General features: G+C 33.1%; 2 protein-coding genes and 1 long non-coding RNA gene across 3 annotated transcripts; 1 reads left to right on the top strand and 2 right to left on the bottom strand.

Annotated features, from left to right (window-relative positions):
* The first annotated feature begins 898 nt into the window (after positions 1-898).
* On the top strand, positions 899-4,121 carry LOC144547716 (uncharacterized). Its single transcript, XR_013509143.1, has 4 exons — positions 899-1,729; positions 1,940-2,196; positions 3,201-3,321; positions 3,794-4,121. It is a non-coding gene; the product is annotated as an uncharacterized LOC144547716 (long non-coding RNA).
* Positions 4,122-7,751: 3,630 nt separating this feature from the next.
* On the bottom strand, positions 7,752-10,857 carry LOC144547786 (uncharacterized). The gene is made up of 2 exons (XM_078296478.1): positions 8,226-10,857; positions 7,752-8,144 (listed from the first exon to the last, which is right to left on the bottom strand). Exons 1-2 carry the CDS (start codon positions 10,855-10,857, stop codon positions 8,008-8,010), a joined length of 2,769 nt encoding a protein of 922 aa, XP_078152604.1. The 3' UTR covers positions 7,752-8,007.
* Positions 10,858-17,330: 6,473 nt separating this feature from the next.
* Positions 17,331-20,881, bottom strand: LOC144547938 (uncharacterized). Its single transcript, XM_078296623.1, has one exon. It carries the CDS (start codon positions 20,864-20,866, stop codon positions 17,585-17,587), a length of 3,282 nt encoding a protein of 1,093 aa, XP_078152749.1. The 5' UTR covers positions 20,867-20,881; the 3' UTR covers positions 17,331-17,584.
* Between the last annotated feature and the right edge of the window lie 3,045 nt (positions 20,882-23,926).

Below are 23,926 nucleotides of genomic sequence, written 5' to 3'. Positions count from 1 at the left end.
CAACCAAATTGTATCAAAGTGAACAATGAGTATTGAGCATAAAAAATAGAATAAATGTTACGTTTACTATAATATTTGACCGACAAACTAAAAAATAAAATAAAAATTATCTCTACATATTCGATTTAGTCTCTTTACATAATATGAAAATTAGAGCTTCATTTCATAGCAAATTACAGAAATTAGAAATCTGAGATTGGAATAAAAACATAAGAGATGCGGTCTACTCAAGTCTTCGTCTGACAGGAAAACAAGATTGCAATAAATTCTGGAATTATTATTGTGGACCCTGCTAGTTTAGAAATTCACAAGTCATTTGCAGGTCAACACCAAATACGGGTCTCTTGTCATTCACAAGTCATTCACATGTGTTAGTAATCAAAGTGGACAAAAAACATAATACTAATTAATACCAAGAAAATATCAAAATTAAGTGGTTTCCATGTTTTTTCTTTTACATTCCTTGGTAAAATCATAGCTGATTAGGGTGATATATATATTTGAAAGAAAAAAAAATTAATAACAATTTGATATAACTATGGTAATCAATTTTACAGGGACAACAATTTCAAGACAGATTGTTTCAAAAATGCTGCGACCGAATGGTGTTGATAATCAGGATGGTTGGCTTTAATAAAGGAACAGTAGAATCTCTTAAATTGGACACCACGTATTTTTTTTGTATTGAAAGCTCGTAGACGATTGTATTGATTAAAAAAAAGAAGTATACATGATATTAATTGACTGATGACAACTACAGATGAAAGCTACACATTCTTGATTACATGAGGCGCTAGGAAGGGGTGAGGCTTCTAATTTTATAATTTGTTGATAAATTAGAAATACAAAACAATCAAAAGAGCCAAAAAAGCATGAATTGTTTAATGAATTTTGAGAGGGGGAAATATGATATATGAATTTGAGAGGGGGAAATATGTAATTTGTAGTTTTTGAGGGGTATATATGAAATTTTCCCATTAATCTATGGTATACATTTTTTGTTGAGGTTATGAGGGAGGTGACATCCTCTATAATTTAAAAAACATGGGCATACTAATTTACTAAGCTTATTAGTGCATACTGAAACTGATAGAGTCGGTGTAGTTATTCTTGATGATCGCATGCAGGCAAATAAGAAAATGCAAAATAAAACTAACTCCTCTCTGATTTTTAATCATTTTTCTTTTATAAGTTGTTATTTTTTTTCCTAGGCAGCACTTGAATTTGTGAGTAACTCCTCTCTGATTTTATAGTATGTTATACATCAAAATGAAGGCATGAATTAATTGTAGTTTACATATAGATTGCTTGATTGTTTTTTTTTTTTTAATTTATCTTTTGAAGCACCATATATAGATTAATTGTAATAGTCATTTGAAAATATTAATTATAACAACATTTGCCGCATCAAAAGCTGAAAGTAGAATTTATTTAATGGGGAAGGAAGAGGTCAACAAAAAATTTGGATCAGTACATGACTGGTTCTGTGCTGGAGTAGTACAATAGTGGTATTTATTTTCTCTCTTTTGCCTTAGAATTAATGTGTCGGTAAGCAATAATTGTTATCAGTACATATTGTATGAACAGTTTTTATCTTTTTCTCATCATTATTTTCTTTCCAACAATTGTAATTGCTGAGTTGGAGAAGAACATTCTCTAAGAGACAGATCCCAACTTTGATGCTTTAATATCCGTGCTATATCTTGATATTAACAGATTTGAGAAAGAGGTATTACATCTTTTAATGCATATTTTTTTTTTTATAAACTACTTAGCATGTTATATTTTCTTTTGAAATGAGGCTATGGTACTATGCATAGCGCATAATGGTCTGTACTATGGATAAAGATCAGCTCATAGAAGTTCAAACTCTTAATTTCTCTTATTTAGAATGGCTGAGAAAACAAATTACCTTATGTTCATGATAAATGCTTTTCAGAGTCTAGAGGATGAGATCGTCAGTGAAACTAAACTGCAGTTAGTAAGACATTCCCTCTTTCGGCCCATTTCAGGTACTTAATTTAAATTAGTAAGGTAACTGTTGCTAAATTGAATTCATCTCATTCCCTTTCTAAACCTAAACAGATGGAGTTGTCGCAAAACCGCCATTTGATTTAATAAGAAATGGAAAAAAAGGACAAAAAGAGAAGCAAAAGATGGTGGGGATTTGGATCCAACTAAAGTGCTAGAAGTGAGGTAAACTGATTTTTAGATGATAATTGTCTGTTTCATTTTCTGAGAAACAAGGCTTATATTTTGAACAGTTCAGATCCACAGTAATTGATGCAATGCTGTGCAACAATGGTCTGTTGAATCTTACTGTTTTCTGTTCTTTTGCATGCTTAATTAGGTCTTTGTATCTAGAAACAATACATTAATCCTATAAAAAGTTTATTAAAATATGTTATTAATCTCAATAGTAAAAGTTATAGGGGTTGGTTTAGATGCAAATTACTTTCTTACTTCTTGTCCGGCCTTCGTACAATCCCTTTTACAAAAATAAATTTATTAGGACCTATCTGCATATTTTATAAATTGTGGTACTGTGATGAGTTACAGGGATGCATGTTTCTTCTTTTATATAGTTAATTTACCTTCTCTGATACAAAAACGCTATAATTAGACCTTAATGTGTACCCATAAAACTGGGACTTCACGGGGTCCTCTTTGTTGGCCTTTTTTTTTCTTGTCGGATCGGATCCTCTTTCATTCCTAACTATAATAATGTTTGAACTAAATTAAATACAAGAAAAAGATTAGTTATAGAGAATCAGATGGGTTCAGTTCACGTACGTATAAATATACAAATTAGAAATAATACTGGAATTTCTTTTTGTGTAATTTCTTTAGATCAAGTGATTTTCTACATTTTGGCTGTGAATTTACGAGTTATTGAGGCTATGGTACTATGCATATCACGGATTGCTCTATGCTATGGCTGAGAGTATTCAACAATTGTTTGCAATCACAGTATTAGAAATTCCAATAAATGGAAACTCAACTGCTGAGATTCTACTGTTTGGAGTTCTTAGAGACTGTTTTGACTGATGCAATGTACCAGTATGCATGAGTTCCATTACTATTCACTTGATCTAAAAATTCTAGACCATTTGAGATTAGTTATTTTGTTAGAATTACAGCATGTTCTTTTTTTTTTTGGCTGGTATAATTGAAGTAAACCAACTTTTTCTCCATTGCAGGAACTATATTTTAATGAAGATGAAAAACTAAGGAAAAGCACCAGTAAATCACCTGTACCGGTTAATGCCTGGAGATAGAGAAAGAGAGGCGCAAGATCCTTCACAAATGTGGGGCCTTCTGGTACTATATAAATTACTTTATTAGTTGAATTGGTCCAATATATTAATTGAATAAAGGGCATATTTGGTATTTTGATATTATCCATGGTGTACTGTACTTGTAGGAATTGTCTTCGTTTTGATAATTTGCAACTAAAAATTAGCTTTTATTAAAAAAAAATCTAAGTGGGGCCAAATAAAAGAAAAATGACAGAATTGCTCCTGATAATACTTCTTTTTGTGAAATCAAATAAATAAGTTTATTGTAGTTCATTGCAATTTTGACCATATTTTTGTTTTTCAATTGTTCACTGCATCATTACTCATGCACACAACCTGTTCGATGAAATGTCTAAGTGAAAACTTTTCAGAAATTTACTACATCATTTACGCCTGTACTTTAACCAAAGAAAAGAGGATCAATCATTGCATTGCATAATGTATTAACTACAAAAATACTCAATTTGGCATCTGATTATGTTTAAAACTGACAGGATGATTATATGGTTCTGCCTTGCTACAGCAAGCTCTAACCCAGTTTTGGCTCTAGGTTAGTTTATTTGTTTGTCAGGCACTATTGATAATTAATTGATTGGTAAAGTAAAATGAAAAGTAGCAAACTGGCACCACACGGCCAGTTGGAGGTTTCAAGGGCAGCTGGTAACAACTGGATTACTACTATACTGGGTCTTATTTACCAGTTGCCGGGTCGACAACTATGGTGCTCAAGTGGTGCAGTACTCTGTACCAAAAACGGTACTCAATGTGCCAACCAACCAATTTTGTCAGATCCAAAACAGTACCGTGCCTCTCTGATGTTTTTTTTTTTCACACAAAATTTGTGTATGTTAAACTAGAAGAAACTGTAATTCTGATATCTTTCTGAATGTACAGAGAAGATTATATCAAAGAATTCTTTGGATTAATTTCCTTAATTAGTTTTGATTAGTTACTGGTGCTTGATACTGTACTTGCATCGTTAATGAGAAATAGAATTAATGGGGAATTCTGTTTAGTAATATTACAGTTTACAAGTCTCTCTCTCTCTCTCTTTTTGTATTCTTTTTTCACATTTTTACTTTCACGGTTTATAGATATAGAAACAAATCGAAGAAACAAATTAATTGGGAAAAAGAATAGCCGCCACCAATTTTTTTTCCCCTAGTTATATCAAAATTAACAACTGGCTCCAAAAAATTTAATTTGTGGGATAATTTCCGGCCATTTTTATTAATATCCCTGAAAAAAAAGAAAATTTTAAAAATAACCCTGTTCCTCATTTTTTTTTAAATATGCCCTGACCGCCTGGACCAGGGGCGGCCCAAAACACCAAGTGAGGCGCCCCAGGGCCCGGCGGCCCATACCCCAAGTGAGGCGCCACCCCCTGGGGCGCCCCATTAGTAATTTGGTTTTTTTTTTTTTTATTTTTGAGAAATCTTAGTATTTTGATTTGAATAATTTTGTTGAAAAAAGTGTTGGGTTTATGTATATGTGTATGTCAAAAAATAAAATATTATGTATATGTGTATGTGTATGCCAAAAAATATAATATTTGATATATTTACGAAGTGATGTCGTAAATTTTTATAACTTTAATTTTTATTTTTATTTCTTTGGTGAACTATATGTATAATATACACACATACACATACACACATGCACATACACATACACATACACATATACACATACATATATATAGTGATGCTGTCAGATTTGAATGGTCTGTCCTTGATGCTCATCGATGGATCCAACTTAATGTCCTCCTCAATTGCATCGGCAATTAGTGATGCTGTCAGATTTGAATGGTCTGTCCTTGTGGACGCAGACTTGCATGTATGAGGTGGTTCGCACTTCTTAATCATCCATGCTTCCCCTGAACCCGCAGGGGTTGCAAAAAGGCGGAACTCGCAGTGCGGGTGAGTTGAACAAAGCACAACTAACCTTGTTCGGTCCCTTTTGTGTATTATACATTCCCAGTTGCCGTGAACATGAGTCTCATATATTTTCTTTACAAGCTCGTCTACGCTGGTATAAACTTGCCCTGCGGCAAGTTCTTTGTTGTATACAACACGAGGACCAAAGAAACTAATGTCTGCCTCTTCGAAAGCTGTGGTGTCGTTGAATGTGGCAACCGGATGCTTATTCCCCCGACCTCTAATCGGGAATTTTTCTGCCCTGGACAACCCTGCTACATTTGCATCACCATCTGATAAGTCATCATCTTCCCAAACCCCTTGGTATTCATCCCCCGTTTCCATTTCTCTTTCTGGTACGGCATCAATAGCATCAACATCAACATCAACATCATTTCGATTAACGGGTACCGGTCCTGACTCTGGCATAGTTGGAAATCTAGGGATTATGGGTGTCTGTCTGGGTGGTAGTGGTAACTCTTTAGTATTTTCTGGGGAGTTGTGGTACCCCTGGTTGTCATTACCGGGGCTGTGATACTCCTGGTGGTACCCCTGGTTGTCATAAGGGGATTGCTGGTGGTACTCCTGGTGGTCATAAGGGGAGTGCTGATGGTACCCCTGGTTGTCATAACCTGAAGGTCCAGCCCCAGCCGAACTTGAAGGTCCAGCCCTCGTGCGGGGAACCCTCTTCGAATATATGTCCATTACCGGGACCCCACAAGCTACAAATTGAGTATACACAACTCTCCACAAATTGGCATCTGTTATTGGAAACTTAACAAAGTAAGGTCTACCCCCCCCCCCCCACGTGAGTTGTCAATCCGTGTAGCCAACTCTATTTCATACCTGTTGGGGTTTACAGATGTCTTTTCGTATATTAGCTGCTTCAGTTCCTCAAATGTGGTATTTTCATTAATCTCGAAGCCAAATGCGACTTCTTTTGTGTAATGCACGCCATCTTCATCCCTTTCTAGCTTGCCGCCGACATACAGTGCAACTAACATCTCTTCTTTAACAAACTACATTTTAAAAAAAAAATTTACAAGTATTACATGACATAATAATGGGTACATTAATAAATGACTAATTGAAAAATAAATAAACAAAATTAAAAAAAATTACAATTTTTCTACAGTAGGTGTACAGCAATTGCTACAGTAATTGTACAGTACGCTGCAGTAAATACCAACAATAATGTACAGTACGATACAGTACAGGTCAACAGTAAATGTACAGTACGCTACAGTAAATGTCAACAGTAATGTACAGTACGCTACAGTAAGTGCAACAGTAAATTTGGAACAGTAATTACTAATTATTATAATTATAATTACTAATTATTATAATTATAATTACTAATTATTATAATTAAAAAAACATACCTATTTTCCCCAGTTATCGCCTCCAGAGAAGGTCTGAGATCAGGAAGTGACAGAGGCAGAAAATGCGTTTAAATCACAGGACTAGTGGGGCGCCCCAGGGGGTGGCGCCTCACTTAAGGTATGGGCCGCCGGGCCCTGGGGCGCCTCACTAGCTGTTTTGGGCCGCCCCAGGCCCAGGCGGTCAGGGCATGTATGAAAAAAAATTAGAGAGAGGGGCATTTTTAAAATTTTCTATTTTTTTAAGAATATTAATAAAAATGGCCGGATAATTTCAGTTGTAGCACTCAAAAATTACAAAATTATGTATTTACCATAAAAAAATTTAATAACTCATGTATTTATTCAATTAATTGAATAATGATATTATTTAGATTTAATTAATCTCAATTGGATTGATGACAAATACTTAATTATATAATTTGGAGAGAAAAATACATAATTTTACAGTTTTTTAGTAGAGTGCAAGTACATATCCCAAAAAAATAAAAACAAGAATTAATTTGCATGTGCATGGCAAAAGGAGCCAAAAATAATGTTCATACACTTAGGTAACACAATACTTCAACTTAGATAGCGACCGTTTGATTGTAATACTTACCTGCTCAACTGCATCGGACGCTCCTTACCTACAACCAAATATTATGTTACTTCAGGTTTAGCTGCTTCACCTTCAGCTTCGGGTGATATCAATTCGTTCGTTTTGAGGCAGTATTGGGCTTGTAGCTTTTTAATTTCCATCTAGGCTGGAGGCCTGTTGGGCTTAACTACCTTTTTTTCATACGCTGCATCCTCTAATTCTGCAACATAGTGCCCATTTTGTTCTTTATTTCTGTTTTTCTAGAATTCGACGCCCGAGTCAAGTATACTGGTTGACAATGCTTGGTTTGTTGCAACTTGAATGATCTTGTTTTATATTTCAGGCAACAATTCAGGTTCCATGTTTTTCTTTTGCCATTTTCTTAGAAAGGAAAGTCCAAATCTTTTATTACTCCTCGTGATGCTACAGTACTATCACATTGCATATTGATCCGTACTATGAATTCATTTTTCTAACCTTTTTTTTTTATAATGCGGACTATTGATCTTTTATTATTCATTGTGATCCGTACTTCACTTTTTTTTATAAAGCCATTTTATAACTTTTTTTATTATTGAGCACCTTGCACGCATACATCAATACCCGATCAAATGAAGAAATATGGAAATCAAACAAGAAGCCAACACAAACAAGCAATCAAGTACAAGAAAATAAAAGAGAGACACAAAATTTTACGTGGAAACCCTTTCGGGAAAAAACCACGGGAGCACACGGCACAAATTCACTAGATCAATGGAGTGTTTACAAATACAATTAGATAATCAAGCCATTAACACTCACTCTAACACTCTCTAACAAAATGACTTAATGGCTTAATGGGATGAAGCCCATTTGAGTTTCAGCTTCAACATCAACACATACAACTTGTCAAGCACAATATCAACCATTTGAAAATAAGTATACCTCCACTTTACTTTGAATAGTAGGATGAAAAACACCAGCAAAAATCCTGCCACAAATCCAAACTCGATGAACAAATACAACCACTTATCCCAATCACCAGTATTTTTTGAATTGGAATCGTTGTTACCATTATTATGAGGAAATCTCCCACTACTACCACAACTCGTCTTTAGTGGGGGTCCACATAGGTATGGATTACCACTGTAGATTGATGGGTCATCAAGTGCTTGCAACTGATGCCCAGTTGGAATGCTCCCAGATAGATTATTGTAAGAAAAATTGAGCACTTCCAAAGAGTATAAGGCAGACATGCTTTGTGGGATAGTCCCTGATAGGTTATTCATGTGAAAGTCGAGGGACTCTAGAGATGTCATGTTTCCAATTTTAAGCGGAATGTTTCCTATCAAATGATTGTGGGACAAGTTTAGATTCACTAAAGCCATAAGAAAAACTATCTCCTGAGGTATCTCACCCGTTATATTATTGTTTGATAAATCCATACTTCTCAAATAGAAAAGATCTGCAGGACTATACTCAAGAATCAACCCTTTTGTGATTGCATTTAATTTTGTAGTCCTACCATTATTACCTTTATACAAGAACTGACTCATCAAAGTAAAATTATCCAATCCTCTTGGCAACGGTCCAGAAAGGTTGTTATTTGCAAGATCTAAGACTTGTAGATTATTGAGTTGTGTCAACTTGGATGGGATATTACCATAAAATAAATTGGAGTGCAACCTTAGGAAATGCAACCATTGAAAGCTTTCTCCTACCCAATCAGGTATTATCCCATGAAAATTATTTTCTCCAAGATCAAGCATATATAATCCTTTGCAAAACTGCAAATCAAATGGAAACTCTCCAGTTAGACTATTGTTTTCAAGAGAAACCACTTGTAGTTCATCTGAACAACTCAAAGATCTAGGCACAACTCCAGAGAGCCTATTATTTGCAAGATTTACTACTCCACTGATGTTTGACCAGCAAGGAGGAAGATGCCCTGATAAACTATTACTCGAGAGATCTAGAAACCACAAACTAGTTAATCCACAAGGAAACAATTCTACAACTTCAGCAGTGTGATTGTTCGAAACAATCAATTTATTTTTATATGGTGACTTAAAGTGTTTACGCAATTGTCCTGACAAGGAGTTATTTGAAAGATCCAGAGACGACAAACTTGTAGGAAGAAATGGTATTTTACCCACAAGTCGATTATTACTCAAATCCATATACTCTAGATTGGTCATGTGCACCAAGCTGGCTGGTAACTTTCCTCTAAGTATGTTAGTAGACAACGAAAGGACTCTAAGTGAAGATAAGCTCCAAACCCAATTGGGCATACAGTCATCAATTCCAGTGTCTGTCAGATCTAGTTCCTCAATTTGTACTTGTCTTCGGATCCAAGAGGGAAATTTTGGCCCTAGTTTATTTGACCACAACCAGATTGTATTCAATTGAAAAGAGGGGGTCCATTCACTACCAAACAAAATAGTTATGTTGGTATGTGCGAGGCCTAAATACTTGAGTTTTGACAAACCAGTTAGGTGAGTTTCTGATAGTAATCCTGTGAGGGAGTTATAACTAAGATCAAGCGTAACAAGATTTGTTAAATTTCCAATATCAGTTGGTATTTTTCCATTTAGGTTATTATAGCTAAGATCAAGCAGACCAAGATTTGTTAAATTTACAATATTAGTTCGTATTGTACCATTTAGTTTATTACCACTAAGATCAAGCTGAATAAGATTTGTTAAATTTCCAATATCAGTTGGTATTGTTCCATTTAGGTTATTATAGCTAAGATCAAGCCGAACAAGATTTGTTAAATTTCCAATATCAGTTGGTATTGTTCCATTTAGATTTTGGTAATTAAATCTAAGATTAAGCTGAACAAGATTTGTCAAATTTCCCAGTGTAGCGGGATATGGCCCCACTAGGTTACAGTTTTCGAGAATTAGAACATTTAAACTGTGTAAACTGCCCATCCAATTGGGTATGGTGGTATTGAAGTTTTGATCAGAAAGATGAAGCACTCTGAGAGAGGTGAAGTTCACTAAAATGAGTGTATTGGGAATTTGGGTTAGATTGTTATCGGACAAAACTAACACTTCAAGTGATGATAGTTTGTTCAAACTTTGCACCCAGTTATTTGAATTGTTGAAATCAACTCCCGACATGTCTATATACTTTAGAGATCTCATATTAGATAACCACCATATATCAACACTCCATATAAAATCAGAAAAATAATAGTCTTGCCCAAGATCAAAGTACAACAACTTAGAAAGGTTCCCAAGCTGAGGATGTATCATTCCTGACAAACCCGTGTTAGACAAATTTAGATACTTCAAGTTTCTAAATGCGCTAATAAATTCTGGAAATTTATTCCCACTAAAATTATTGAAGCTGAGATCTAAGTGCTTCAGATCACTAAGAAATAACAAAGATGGGCTGATCTTCCCGGTCAAGCCAGGGTGGTAATTCCAATAATCGAAGGTACCTTCATAATAGATTGGTTCCATGTTGGTATTTCGAAGGTTAAGCTTGACAACACGACTTGTTCGATTGTTGCATCGGATCCCTGCCCAGTTGCAACATTTTTCACCTCTCCATGAAGCCAGACGACTACTCTTATCATTGACACCAGCTTTGAATTCAAGCAGGGCATCTCTCTCATGCTCAATACAGCAATTTGCCAAGAAGGCTTGAATGAGTAAGAGGAGGAGGATGAAATTTGGTGATAAATAGCACATCTTGAATTAATGTGAGAAGCTCTCAATGGTTCACCAAAATATTCCCGTTGCAACTACTTATACAAGTAGATAGTCATCGAACTTTGACTGGACGTGAACCTTCTACTTACAAAATATCCAGTGCAATTTTCTACAAGATTTATTTCGATCGTACAAATAGTAAGAAGACTTGTATGGTACTTCAATTCTATGGTACTAGTCTTTTACTCAAAAAATAAAATAAAATAAAAAACCTACGGTACTAAACATGTCTATGTTAGTTCATCATCAGAATTTGTACTTGTATTTCAAATGATATATATACGGGCATAATTAATTAGCAACTTTATAGTTTTGAGGTGTTGATTATGCCTTACATTAATTAATGAATCAAATTAGAAAGCAGTGTTTTCATTTTTCTAATTAAGCACCTTGAATGCATCAAAATCTGTTGTTTCTTAACAACATATAAGAGAGTACTTCTGTTGTTATATACCAATCTCATTCATTTTTCTAATTATTCTTGCTGCGTTACACTACAATTTTACACCATATTGCTATTTTATAGATCCTATTTGTTATTGATTCTCTTTCTTGATTTGTGTCTAATAAAAATCAACTTTCCATTCTAACGAGTTACAATGCCCTTATACTAATGTGAAAAAAAAAAAACTCAAAATTGGATTGATCTAAATACACATTCAACTCAATTTCCCTTAAACTAAAATTTTCCGTGTGAATAACCTGGATGTATTTCGTTTGAGGCTTCCTGTTTTTTTCTTTTCTTTACTATTTTGCATATTGAAAATAAAAAAAAGGTGCACAATTATGTGCTGTGAATTTTTAAGTTTCTCTGGCCTATTGAACATGATTTTTTTGGTTGGTACTTCTTCAATATGGAATCTGCTGTTAGCTCATACCTATTTGGAGTGTTTCTTTGAATTGATAGACCAAATTTTGTTTTGCCAAAGCCTAATCAATCTACATCAATTGACGCCAAACAAATATTCTCTTTTCTGGTAAAAAGTGCAATTGCAAATTTGGGGTCACTTTCCAGCCAAGAAGGTTCACACAGAATTTTGAATTGTGGAAATATTGTGGAATTCCTTTAATTTTCTTTTTGGGTCAAGTCGTCCCCTTTAATTTTCTTTTTCTATTTGTTTGCGGTTGTTATTGATTGCGTCGTCTATAGTGGTAAAAAATATAATCATGTAATAAATCTTTGAATAGTTAATGGTCTATCTCTGGTGGGCTCCACGACAGCGACATTCTGACCGGGAGTCAACGGTCAACAAAATATTTTATTTGATAATATAAAGACAGAAATTATTGTGCAACCTTGTTGCAACAAAATATTTAATAAACAAGTTGCATAAATCTGAATATGTAAGTGTCTATTTTAATATACAAATATATATAATTTTTCTGAATAATCATAAATAAATTTAAGTAAAAGACTTTATTAAATAAATCATACTATAAACTTACAAAATTTTGATTACTAGTGATTGGTATACACAATTTTATCATTAATATAAGTATAATTAAAAAAATATAAACATATTTAAAGTGCAGCTAAGAAATACATAGATAACTGGTACAGTTATCACCATAGTCACAAGAATCGCGAATTAAATCTGAATAATTTTTTTTTTTTTGTAATGATGAACCGAACACCGTATTATATTTTCATCGAAGAATTAAGAGATGATAATAAGTATATATTTAAGCAAGCAGTCACATAAATGTGATGAATTGGTCACACGAAATGTGTTATGGCATTAATTCTGGAGTATCAGGCAGGTAGTATTGGATTCTAAAGAGTTTCAAATTAACTTATTAATTGCATCGCATACTATGCTAATTATAGCTAGATCAATTTGTCTCCTTATTTTTGATAGAGGCATGCAGCGTCTCAAATTTTGAAGTATTTTTTTAACTTGATTGAGTTATGCACATTGTAATTGCTTCACAATAAAAAAAAAAATTCTCAAGAGTACTTATTTTGTAATTGTTTTTAATTATCTTTGACCAGATTATAAGCTTTATAGATCTTCGGATTTAGATATGTGTCTTCACATGATTATAATTTGTTTCTTAATCAAACGTAAATATATTTTATAATTTTTCTATCAATTATTATTTCTGCAATATAACTGTTTTTTAAAATCAATAATTTTATCTTGAAAAAATTGAATGTCAAACAACCCAAAATCGAAAAAACAAAAATACTCCTTCCCTCATTTTCCACCATTTCAAACAGCCCCTAATTAAGGGATGCCTATTAGTTAATAATTACCCAAATAATCACAAATTCTTCTCCTACAAAAAAAAAAAAAAAAAAAATGATAATAATTGTTGAGGGGTAAGTTAGTACGCGTAATGCGTACCATTTTGGTTCTTACATAAATTTTTTTTTGGACAGAGAAGGCCCATGGGCCGATTTCATATATGAAAACGTGGTTCAAGCTGCTGAAAATATAGTTAAACCTATCGGATATTTTTCTCGAGGTATTTGTGTATTTTCAACTAGAGAAGGGTTAAAATGCACTTTTTTTTTGTGCTTCTAACGTGCACTCTCTCCTCATATTTTTATTTTTAAAGTTCAAATAGTCAATTCAAACCTTCCAATGTGTTCTAACTTCTAAATATTAAAATGTGCTTGGAGACCAAATTTTACATTTTTTGAAAATCTTTTACTATTTTTTCTGAATTTTTGATTAAACTAAACAATAATAAAAAATTCAGCAAAGTGATGATTTTCAAAATTCTGAAAAAATAGTAAAAAAATTTCAAAAAAATTTAAATTTTGGTCTCCAAGCACATTTTAATATGAAGAACACATTGGAAGGTTCAAATTTACTTTTTGAACTTTGAAAATGAAGATATGAGAAAATGATGCACGTTAGAAACACAAAAGAGAGGATGCATTTTAACCCTCCTCTTTGAACTAATTAATTTGATTTGCACTGATCATGACTAATATCAGTTAGCCAACATGATAGAATTTGCTAACTTATTAATGCAAGTTCTTTAATATAGTTTTAAGGATCGATGTAACTTAATAATCAACCCTACATGCTCATTTTTATCTACACGAAATAATGTGGCAGTTCCATTTATTAAGGATAAATTATTAGCCCTAATGTGAAGTTGTCATATGAAAGGAAACAAAATATTTTTACTAAATATGAAACCGATTTAACTTTAGAAAAAAGTTTAATAAGATTTTGTTCTAATTATAATTACATTCATTGCCCGTAGGAATTGTGTAAAGAAAAACAAAACGAAACGGAATTAAGACAATAGAAAAATTCAACGAAGAATATTATATATGTTGCTTAAAATAACAAATGTATTAATTGTTGTCAAGAATGTACAAACTCACCGATTTTTTTATTTATATCCAAAAATTAAATCAAATTATAAAAAATAACCGAAGTATCGTTGAATTTCGATTTCTACCCAATCCGGTTATCCAATAACCGGATTTGGGATAAATGTCCGGTTATCCAACAACCGAATTCAAGAAATATAACCGGTTATTGGATAACCGGAAAGTTTTTTTTTTTTTTTTTTTTTTTTTTTAAAGAAAACCCGGTTAATCACTAACCGGAAAGTAAGTTTTTTTTTTTTTTTTTTTTTTTTTTTGAAAACCAGAAATTTCGAATTTTTTTTATTTTTTATATTAAAATATTAGAAATGTTGATTATATTTCTTTAAAAATAGATGAAATACAATATAATTTGATTTATTAGAAAGACTGCAACAAATAACCCGGATTAATATTTTTCAGGCCGGATTTTTCGCGGCTGTAAGAAAAATTAATATATTTCTTTATGTGCTATTGGAAAAAAATAAAAATGCTTAGATTCTGAGTTATTGATTCCGGTTCAAAAGTCACTTCTAGGTAATCTAGAAAATATTGTGATCCATCTAATAAATTTAATTAATAAAAAGTTGTTTCTATTTTGATAATTCTTCTTGAAAAACAATTATTAAATAAATTAAAGTTTTTATTTTTTTCAAAAATAGAAACAACTTTTTATTAATTAAATTTACTAGATGGATCACAATATTTTCTAGATTACCTAGAAGTGACTTTTGAACCGGAATCAATAACTCAGAATCTAAGCATTTTTATTTTTTTCCAATAGCACATAAAGAAATATATTAATTTTTCTTACAGCCGCGAAAAATCCAGCCTGAAAAATATTAATCCGGGTTATTTGTTGCAGTCTTTCTAATAAATCAAATTATATTGTATTTCATCTATTTTTAAAGAAATATAATCAACATTTCTAATATTTTAATATAAAAAATAAAAAAAATTCGAAATTTCTGGTTTTAAAAAAAAAAAAAAAAAAAAAAAAAAAAAAAAAAAAAAAACTTACTTTCCGGTTAGTGATTAACCGGGTTTTCTTTAAAAAAAAAAATAAAAAAAAAAAAAACATAACTTTCCGGTTATCCAATAACCGGTTATATTTCTTGAGTTCGGTTGTTGGATAACCGGACATTTATCCCAAATCCGGTTATTGGATAACCGGATTGGGTAGAAATCGAAATTCAACGATACTTCGGTTAGTTTTTGTAATTTGATTTAATTTTTGGATATAAATAAAAAAATCGGCAAACTCATGCATTCATATAATCAGCATTAATTAATGGAGGTGCCTCGGTGTTTTCGCTTTCCTTCTTTTAATTTGGTTCATTAATTGTCCGGTTGGATCGAGCCGTTTAATCTTCATCAATATCCGTGTCTACTTGATCTACACGAAGTTTAAAGCTATCTGTGTGAATCTTGATATGGATCAAACTCATCGGACTCCCCCTCCCCCATTTCAACTTAATAAGTGTGGTTTGGAACAGATTTTTTGCATGCATAGCACATGTAATTTTTTTTTTTTTTATAATGATCTTTAATAGAAAAGACAAAAAGTTAATTAAATTTGTGAGTTTTTGACATTTAGAATGGTAAATATGATATTAAGAAAATACATAACTTTAATTATTTTCAGAGATATAGATAAAAAAAAAATCAGTTTAAAAATATGATTTTGATTATGAAAAAAATATTTGACTTGAGTCTAAATTAAAATTATGCAAGATAAAAAAAAAAAAAAAAAAAAAAAATCAAATTGTCATGGAGAGCTACAGAAAACCCATAGACGCCTATCCAACCAACCCTTCCAGTCACTAAGTCCTCTCATCTCTACCAGGGTCTGTTTCTATGGAAGAGGGGAGAGGAGTCACTTAAGGAAAAAGCAGCTGAGAGCTTCTTGGCATTTCGTTCTCTGGGGCATTTTTACGAACAGCTGGCAAGTGACAGACAGAGGACCACAAATTGTTATCAGAGAGCTGTTACACTCAATCCTGATGATGCCGAAGCTGGAGTAAGTGTTCAATTGTTAAATTCTTGGATTCTTGGATTGTGACATGATCTGGCCCAAGTAAAATGATTTGTGTCAAAATCCGGTTTTTTTCGGTTCTGACCTGTAAACAACATTCTATCATTGGAGCAATGCAATTAGATGTTGCTCTGGCTGAGGCATGGTCATATCTTGGAAAGGAGTGAGGGGGGTGTCCGATGGGCATCGGACCAAATAGGGTTCGATGAGGGGTTTAAACCGTCGGATCTGCTTTAAGATTCGCACTCGCAATTTCGCGTCTGCTTTAAAATCCGTACACACGAATCCTAAAGCAGATCCGACGGTTTAAACCCCTCATCGAACCCTATTTGTGTCCGATGCCCATCGGACACCCCCCTCTCCCCTTGGAAAGTGATAAATCATCTCAAGTTAGTTAAATTAGGAATGTTGTAATTTATGGCATTTACTGAGCACAACTCATTCATGGAACCCAAAGAATCTTACATTAAACTAATTTCTTTTCATTTATTAGTTCTTCATTTTTTATATTAACATTATTTATATTATTTATGGGCTGGGATGTCAGTTGATTATCAGACTGGGTATTATTAATTGCTTCTTCTTTCCAAATTTGTATTCTTTTTTCTACTGCTTTAATAATGTCTTGTATTCTCTGATTGTTTGCGTACTACATAAGGCCCTTTCGATTTATAAGGCCCATGAGCCCATTTCATATATAAAATAGTTTTTACATTGAGCGCGGTCAGGTGAATGTCGGCTGTCATTTGTCCCAAAAGCCATACACGCAAATAACCAGCTACTTTTTGACAATACAGAATATAAACCATACACGATATACCACTGCATGTGTCTACCCGGAATCCAAACCAGCGACTTACATAATTTAGACTCAAACCAAACAAATTTTTCATAATCAAAATCATATTTATTTATTTTTCAAATACAAGGAGATATACCACTGCATGTGCCCGACGCTACAGTACTATCCGTACTATGAATTCATTTTTCTAACTTTTTTTTATAATGCGGACTATTGATATTTTATTACTCCTCGAGATCCGTAATTCATTTTTTTTTATAATGCCATTTTTATAACTTTTTTATCAAGCACCTTGCACGCATACATCAATACCCGATCAAATGAAAAAATATGGAAATCAAACAAGAAGCCAACACAAACAAACAATCAAGTACAAGAAAATAAAAGAGAGACACAAAATTTTACGTGGAAACCCATTCGGGAAAAAACCACGGGAGCACACGGCACAAATTAACTAGATCAATGGAGTGTTTACAAATACAAGGAGATAAGCCATTAACACTCACTCTAACACTCTCTAACAAAATGACTTAATGGCTTAATGGGCTGATGCCCATTTGAGTTTTGGCTTCAACATCAACACATACAACCTGTCAAACACAGTATCAACCATTTGAAAATAAGTATACCTCCACTTTACTTTGAATAGTAGAATGAAAAACACCACCAAAAATCCTGCCACAAATCCAAACTCGATGAACAAATACAACCACTTATCCCTATCACCAGTATTTTTTGAATTGGAATCATTGTGACCATCGCTCTGTGGAAGTGTCCCACTACTACCACAACTCGTCTTTAGTGGGGGTCCACATAGGTATGGATTACCACTGTAGATTGATGGGTCATCAAGTGCTTGCAACTGATGCCCAGTTGGAATGCTCCCAGATAGATTATTGTAAGAAAAATTGAGCACTTCCAAAGAGTATAAGGCCGACATGCTTTGTGGGATAGTCCCTGATAGGTTATTCATGTGAAAGTCAAGGGACTCTAGAGATGTCATGTTTCCAATTTTAAGCGGAATGTTTCCGGTCAAATGATTGTGGGACAAGTTTAGATTCACTAAAGCCATAAGAAAAACCATCTCTTGAGGTATCTCGCCCGTTATATTATTGTTTGAAAAATCCATACTTCTCAAATAGAAAAGATCTGCAGGACTATACTCAAGAATCAACCCTTTCATGATTGCATTTAATTTCACAGTACCATTATCACCTTCATACAATAACTGACTCATCAAAGTAAAATTATCCAAACCTCTTGGCAACGGTCCAGAAAGGTTGTTATTTGAAAGATCTAAGACTAGTAGATTATTGAGTTGTGTCAACTTGGATGGGATATTACCATAAAATAAATTGGAGTGCAACCTTAGGAAATGCAACCATTGAAAGCTTTCTCCTACCCAATCAGGTATTATCCCATGAAAATTATTTTCTCCAAGATCAAGCATTTCTAATCCTTTGCAAAATTGCAAATCAAATGGAAACTCTCCAGTTAGATTGTTGTTTTCAAGAGAAACCACTTGTAGTTTGTCTGAACAACTCAAAGATCTAGGCACAACTCCAGAGAGCCTATTATTAGCAAGATTTACTACTCCACGGATGTTTGACCAGCAAGGAGGAAGATGCCCCGATAAACTATTACTCGAAAGATCAAGAATACCCAAACTAGTTAATCCACAAGGAAACAATTCTACAATTTCAGCAGTGTGATTGTTCGAAACAATCAATTTATTTTTATATGGTGACTTAAAGTGTTTACGCAATTGTCCTGACAAGGAGTTATTTGAAAGATCCAGAGACGACAAACTTGTAGGAAGAAATGGTATTTTACCCACAAGTCGATTATTACTCAAATCCATATACTCTAGATTGGTCATGTGCACCAAGCTGGCTGGTAACTTTCCTTTAAGTATGTTAGTAGACAACCACAGGTATCTAAGTAAAGATAAGCTCCAAACCCAATCGGGTATACAGTCATCAATTCCAGTGTCTGACAGATCTAGATTCTCAATTTGTACTTGTCTCCGGATCCAAGAGGGAAATTTTGGCCCTAATTTATTTGACCACAACCATATTGTATTCAATTGAAAAGAGGGGGTCCATTCACTACCAAACGAAATAGTTATGTTGGTATGTGCGAGGCCTAAATACTTGAGTTTTGACAAACCAGTTAGGTGAGTTTCTGATAGTAATCCTGTGAGGGAGTTATAACTAAGATCAAGCGTAACAAGATTTGTTAAATTTCCAATATCAGTTGGTATTTTTCCATTTAGGTTATTAGAGGTAAGATTAAGTGTAACAAGATTTGTTAAATTTCCAATATCAGTTGGTATTGTTCCATTTAGGTTATTACTGCTAAGATCAAGCTGAACAAGATTTGTTAAATTTCCAATATCAGTTGGTATTTTTCCATTTAGGTTATTATAGCTAAGATCAAGGTGAACAAGATTTATTAAATTTCCAATATCAGTTGGTATTTTTCCATTTAGGTTATTATAGCTAAGATCAAGCTGAACAAGATTTATTAAATTTCCAATATCAGTTGGTATTTTTCCATTTAGGTTATTATAGCTAAGATCAAGCTGAACAAGATTTATTAAATTTCCAATATCAGTTGGTATTGTTCCATTTAGGTTATTATAGCGAAGATCAAGCTCAACAACATTTGTTAAATTTCCAATATCAGTTGGTATTGTTCCATTTAGGTTATTACCACTAAGATCAAGCTGAACAAGATTTGTTAAATGTCCAATATTAGTTGGTATTGTTCCATTTAGGTTATTATCGCTAAGATCAAGCTGAACAAGATTTGTTAAATTTCCAATATCAGTTGGTATTGTTCCATTTAGGTTATTAAAGCTAAGATGAAGCTGAACAAGATTTGTTAAATTTCCAATATTAGCTGGTATTGTACCATTTAGGTTATAATTACCGCTAAGATCAAGCTGAACAAGATTTGTCAGATTTCCCAGTGTAGCGGGATATGGCCCCACTAGGTTACAACTTCGGAGAATTAGAACATTTAAACTACGTAAACTGCCCATCCAATTGGGTATGGTACTGGTATTGAAGTTTTGATAAGAAAGATGAAGCACTCTGAGAGAGGTGAAGTTCACTAAAGTGAGTGTATTGGGAATTTGGGTTAGATTGTTATCGGACAAAACTAACACTTCAAGTGATGATAGTTTGTTCAAACTTTGCACCCAGTTATTTGAATCTTTGAAATCAACTCCCGACATGTCTATATACTTTAGAGACCTCATATTAGACAACCACCATGTATCGGCACTCAATATAAAATCAGAAAAATAATAGTCGACTTGCCTAAGATCAAAGTACAGCAACTTAGAAAGGTTCCCAAGGTGAGGATGTATCATTCCTGACAAACCCGTGTTAGACAAATTTAGATACTTTAAGTTTCTAAATGCGCTAATAAATTCTGGAAATTTATTCCCACTAAAATTATTGAAACTGAGATCTAAGTGCTTCAGATCACTAAGAAATAACAAAGATGGGCTGATCTTCCCGGTCAAGCCAGGGTGGTAATACCAATAATCGAAGGTACCTTCGTAATAGATCGGTTCAACTTTGGTATTTCGAAGGCTAAGCTTGACAACACGACTTGTTCGATTGTTGCATCGAATCCCTGCCCAGTTGCAACATTTTTCACCTCTCCATGAAGCCAGATGACTACTCTTATCATTGACACCAGCTTTGAATTCAAGCAGGGCACCTCTCTCATGCTCAATACAGCAATTTGCCAAGAAGGCTTGAATGAGTAAGAGGAGGAGGATGAAATTGGGTGAGAAATAACACATCTTGAATTAATGTGAGAAGCTCTCAATGGTTCACCAAAACATTCCAGTTGCAACTATTTATACAAGTAGATATTGTTGGTGTGATACGTCAGCTCATGAAGATAGTCATCCAACTTTGACTGGACACATGAACCTTCTACTTACAAATCTAGTGCAATTTTCTACAAGATTTATTTCGACCATACAAATAGTAAGAAGGCTTGTATGGTACTTCAATTCTATGGTACTAGTCATTTACTCAAAAAATAAAATAAAATAAAATAAAAAACCTACGGTACTAAACATGTCTATGTTACTTCATGAGAAATTGTACTTGTATTTCAAATGATATACGGGCATAATTAATTTGCAACTTTATAGTTTTGATGTGTTGATTATGCCTTACATTAATGAATCAAATAAGAAAGCAGTGTTTTCACGATAATTTAATAAATATAGCTATATACATATAAATTAATTGTACTCAAATTTCTCAATTCCATGTAGAATCTAATTAGAAAAGCCGTAACTCCCACGGCAATTTATTGAATTTGGCAGACCAAATTTATAATAATGTTGTTGATAAGAGACGACTGTCATTTTAACCAAAGACTTGAATTGCTGAATTTTACACAATGAAACCAACTGTTATTATTGGACAGCCTCATAATTTATTTATTTAAGTAATGAATTGACTGATGACAACTACAGATGAAAGCTACATGTTCTTGATTACATGAGGCATAGATATAATAGTCACATGAACCAGAAAGTATTCTGGCACAGGAGCACTTGACTAGAAAATGTAACGACTGAATCTTGTCTCAGCAGAGCAAGCACGGCATTTGTTTAAAACCTTCTCCTAAAAGAACAAACCACAGTGCTCTGGTGTACCCAAATTTGTTTTTATTAGAATGTTTATTTCAAAAAAAAAAATTGGACTAAATGTGTAGACTCCTTTTTACAGCCTAAAATGATTAATTTAACAAAAAAAAATTTATCCAAGAAGATAAAACATTTTTTTTCATAATTGCATCTTTGTTTTTTATTTGATGTTAGTCAAGTGTCATTCCTGCGACCCCTCATAGTTGGATTGCCATTCCACACTAATTGAAGCTGTTTTCCCATTTAGAAGATTATACAACTGGAGAGAATCAGTAAAGAAACGACATTCTGATATGCCACTTGTTTGGAAGGGTGAAAGTACCTCTGTTCGGATAAGTGAAACAGAGTTGTTAGCATGCTTAAAATTAGAAGATTTTTTTGTCTATATAAAATATTAAAAAACAAGAAACAGAACCAGAGCAAGCACAAAAGAACCAGGCGGCACAAGCCAAACCAAACACATGAAGAAAAAGGGAACAAGGCAAAAACACACACAACAAGCACCAACCCGGCTACCGCTGGTACCGTAAAATTGGTGGCAACATCACAAAATAAGTTTCTAGGGTCTTCGGTGAAAAAAAAACCACAAAATAGAATAATATATATCTAAAATATTTCAATTATTCTAATTGGTTAAAAAAAAAACAAATTCCCAATCCGCCACATTATATAGCGGTTTGGTTGACAATCAAATTTCCAGGGTCTTCGGTGAAAAATAAACACAAAATAAAATAAAATATATGTAATTGATCTTCTTTTTAATAAATATTAATTTAGGGATATCGGTGTTTAAACTTTCAGGGTATTCGGTGAAAAATAATCATAAAATAAAATTATATATATATATATATATATATATATATATATAAAACATTTCATTTATTCTTATTTACAATTTTGCCACACAGTCTCTATACTTACTGTTAAACGTGAAACCCTTCGGTAATTGATCGAGGGTCAGTGAAAGAGTTTTTTGTACTAGTGTCTCAACGGTTCACCAAAATATTCTAGTTGCAACTACTTATACAAGTAGATATTGTTGATGTGATACGTCAACTCATACATGAAGTCTTGTATGGTACGTCAGCTCATTAAAGTAGTTGCACATCACATGAAGACTTATACAAGTAGACTAGACGTGAACCTTCTACTTACAAAATATCTAGTGCAATTTTCCACAGGATTTATTTCGACCATACAAATAGTAAGAAGACTTCTATGGTCCTTCAATTCTATGGTACTAGTCTTTTACTCAAAAAATAAAATAAAATAAAATAAAAAACCAACGGTACTAAACATGTCTATGTTACTTCATGAGAAATTGTACTTGTATTTCAAATGATATACGGGCATAAATAATTTGCAACTTTATAGTTTTGATGTGTTGATTATGCCTTACATTAATGAATCAAATAAGAAAGCAGTGTTTTCACGATAATTTAATAAATTCAGCTATACATACAAATAAATTGTACTCAAATTTCTCAATTCCATGTAGAATCTAATTAGAAAATCCGTAACTCCCACGGCAATTTATTGAATTTGGCAAATCAAATTTCTTCCACAAATTTGTAATAATGTTGTTGATAAGAGACGACTGTCATTTTAGCCAAAGACTTGAATTGCTGAATTTTACACAGTGAAACCAACTGTTAATTATTGGACAGCCTCATAATTTATTTATTTAAGTAATGAATTGACTGATGACAACTACAAATGAAAGCTACATGTTCTTGATTACATGAGGCATAGATATAATAGTCACATGGACCAGAAAGTGTTTTGGCACAGGAGCACTTGCCCAAAAAATGTAACGACTTAATCTAGTCTCACCAGAGCACGCACGGCATTTGTGTAAAACCTTCTCCTAAAAAAGTAAACCACAGTGCTCTGATGTACCCAAATTTCTTTTTATTAGAATGTTTATTTCAAAAAAAAAATATTTGGATTAAACGTGTAGACTGTTTTTCACAGGCTAAAATGATTAATTTAACAAAAAAAAAATTATTCGAGAAGATAAAACATTTTTTTCATAATTGCATCTTAATTTGTTTTTTATTTGATGTTAGTCAAGTGTCATTCCTGCGACGTCTCATAGTTGGATTGCCATTTCACGCTAATATTAAAGCTGTTTTCCCATTTAGAAGATTACACAACCGGAGAGAATCAGTAAAGAAACGACATTCTGATATGCCA

Source organism: Carex rostrata, chromosome 32 (assembly GCF_964058835.1).
Source record: "Carex rostrata chromosome 32, lpCarRost1.2, whole genome shotgun sequence".
Taxonomy (NCBI): Eukaryota; Viridiplantae; Streptophyta; class Magnoliopsida; order Poales; family Cyperaceae; genus Carex; species Carex rostrata.
This window is presented reverse-complemented; position numbering and strand designations above follow the sequence as displayed.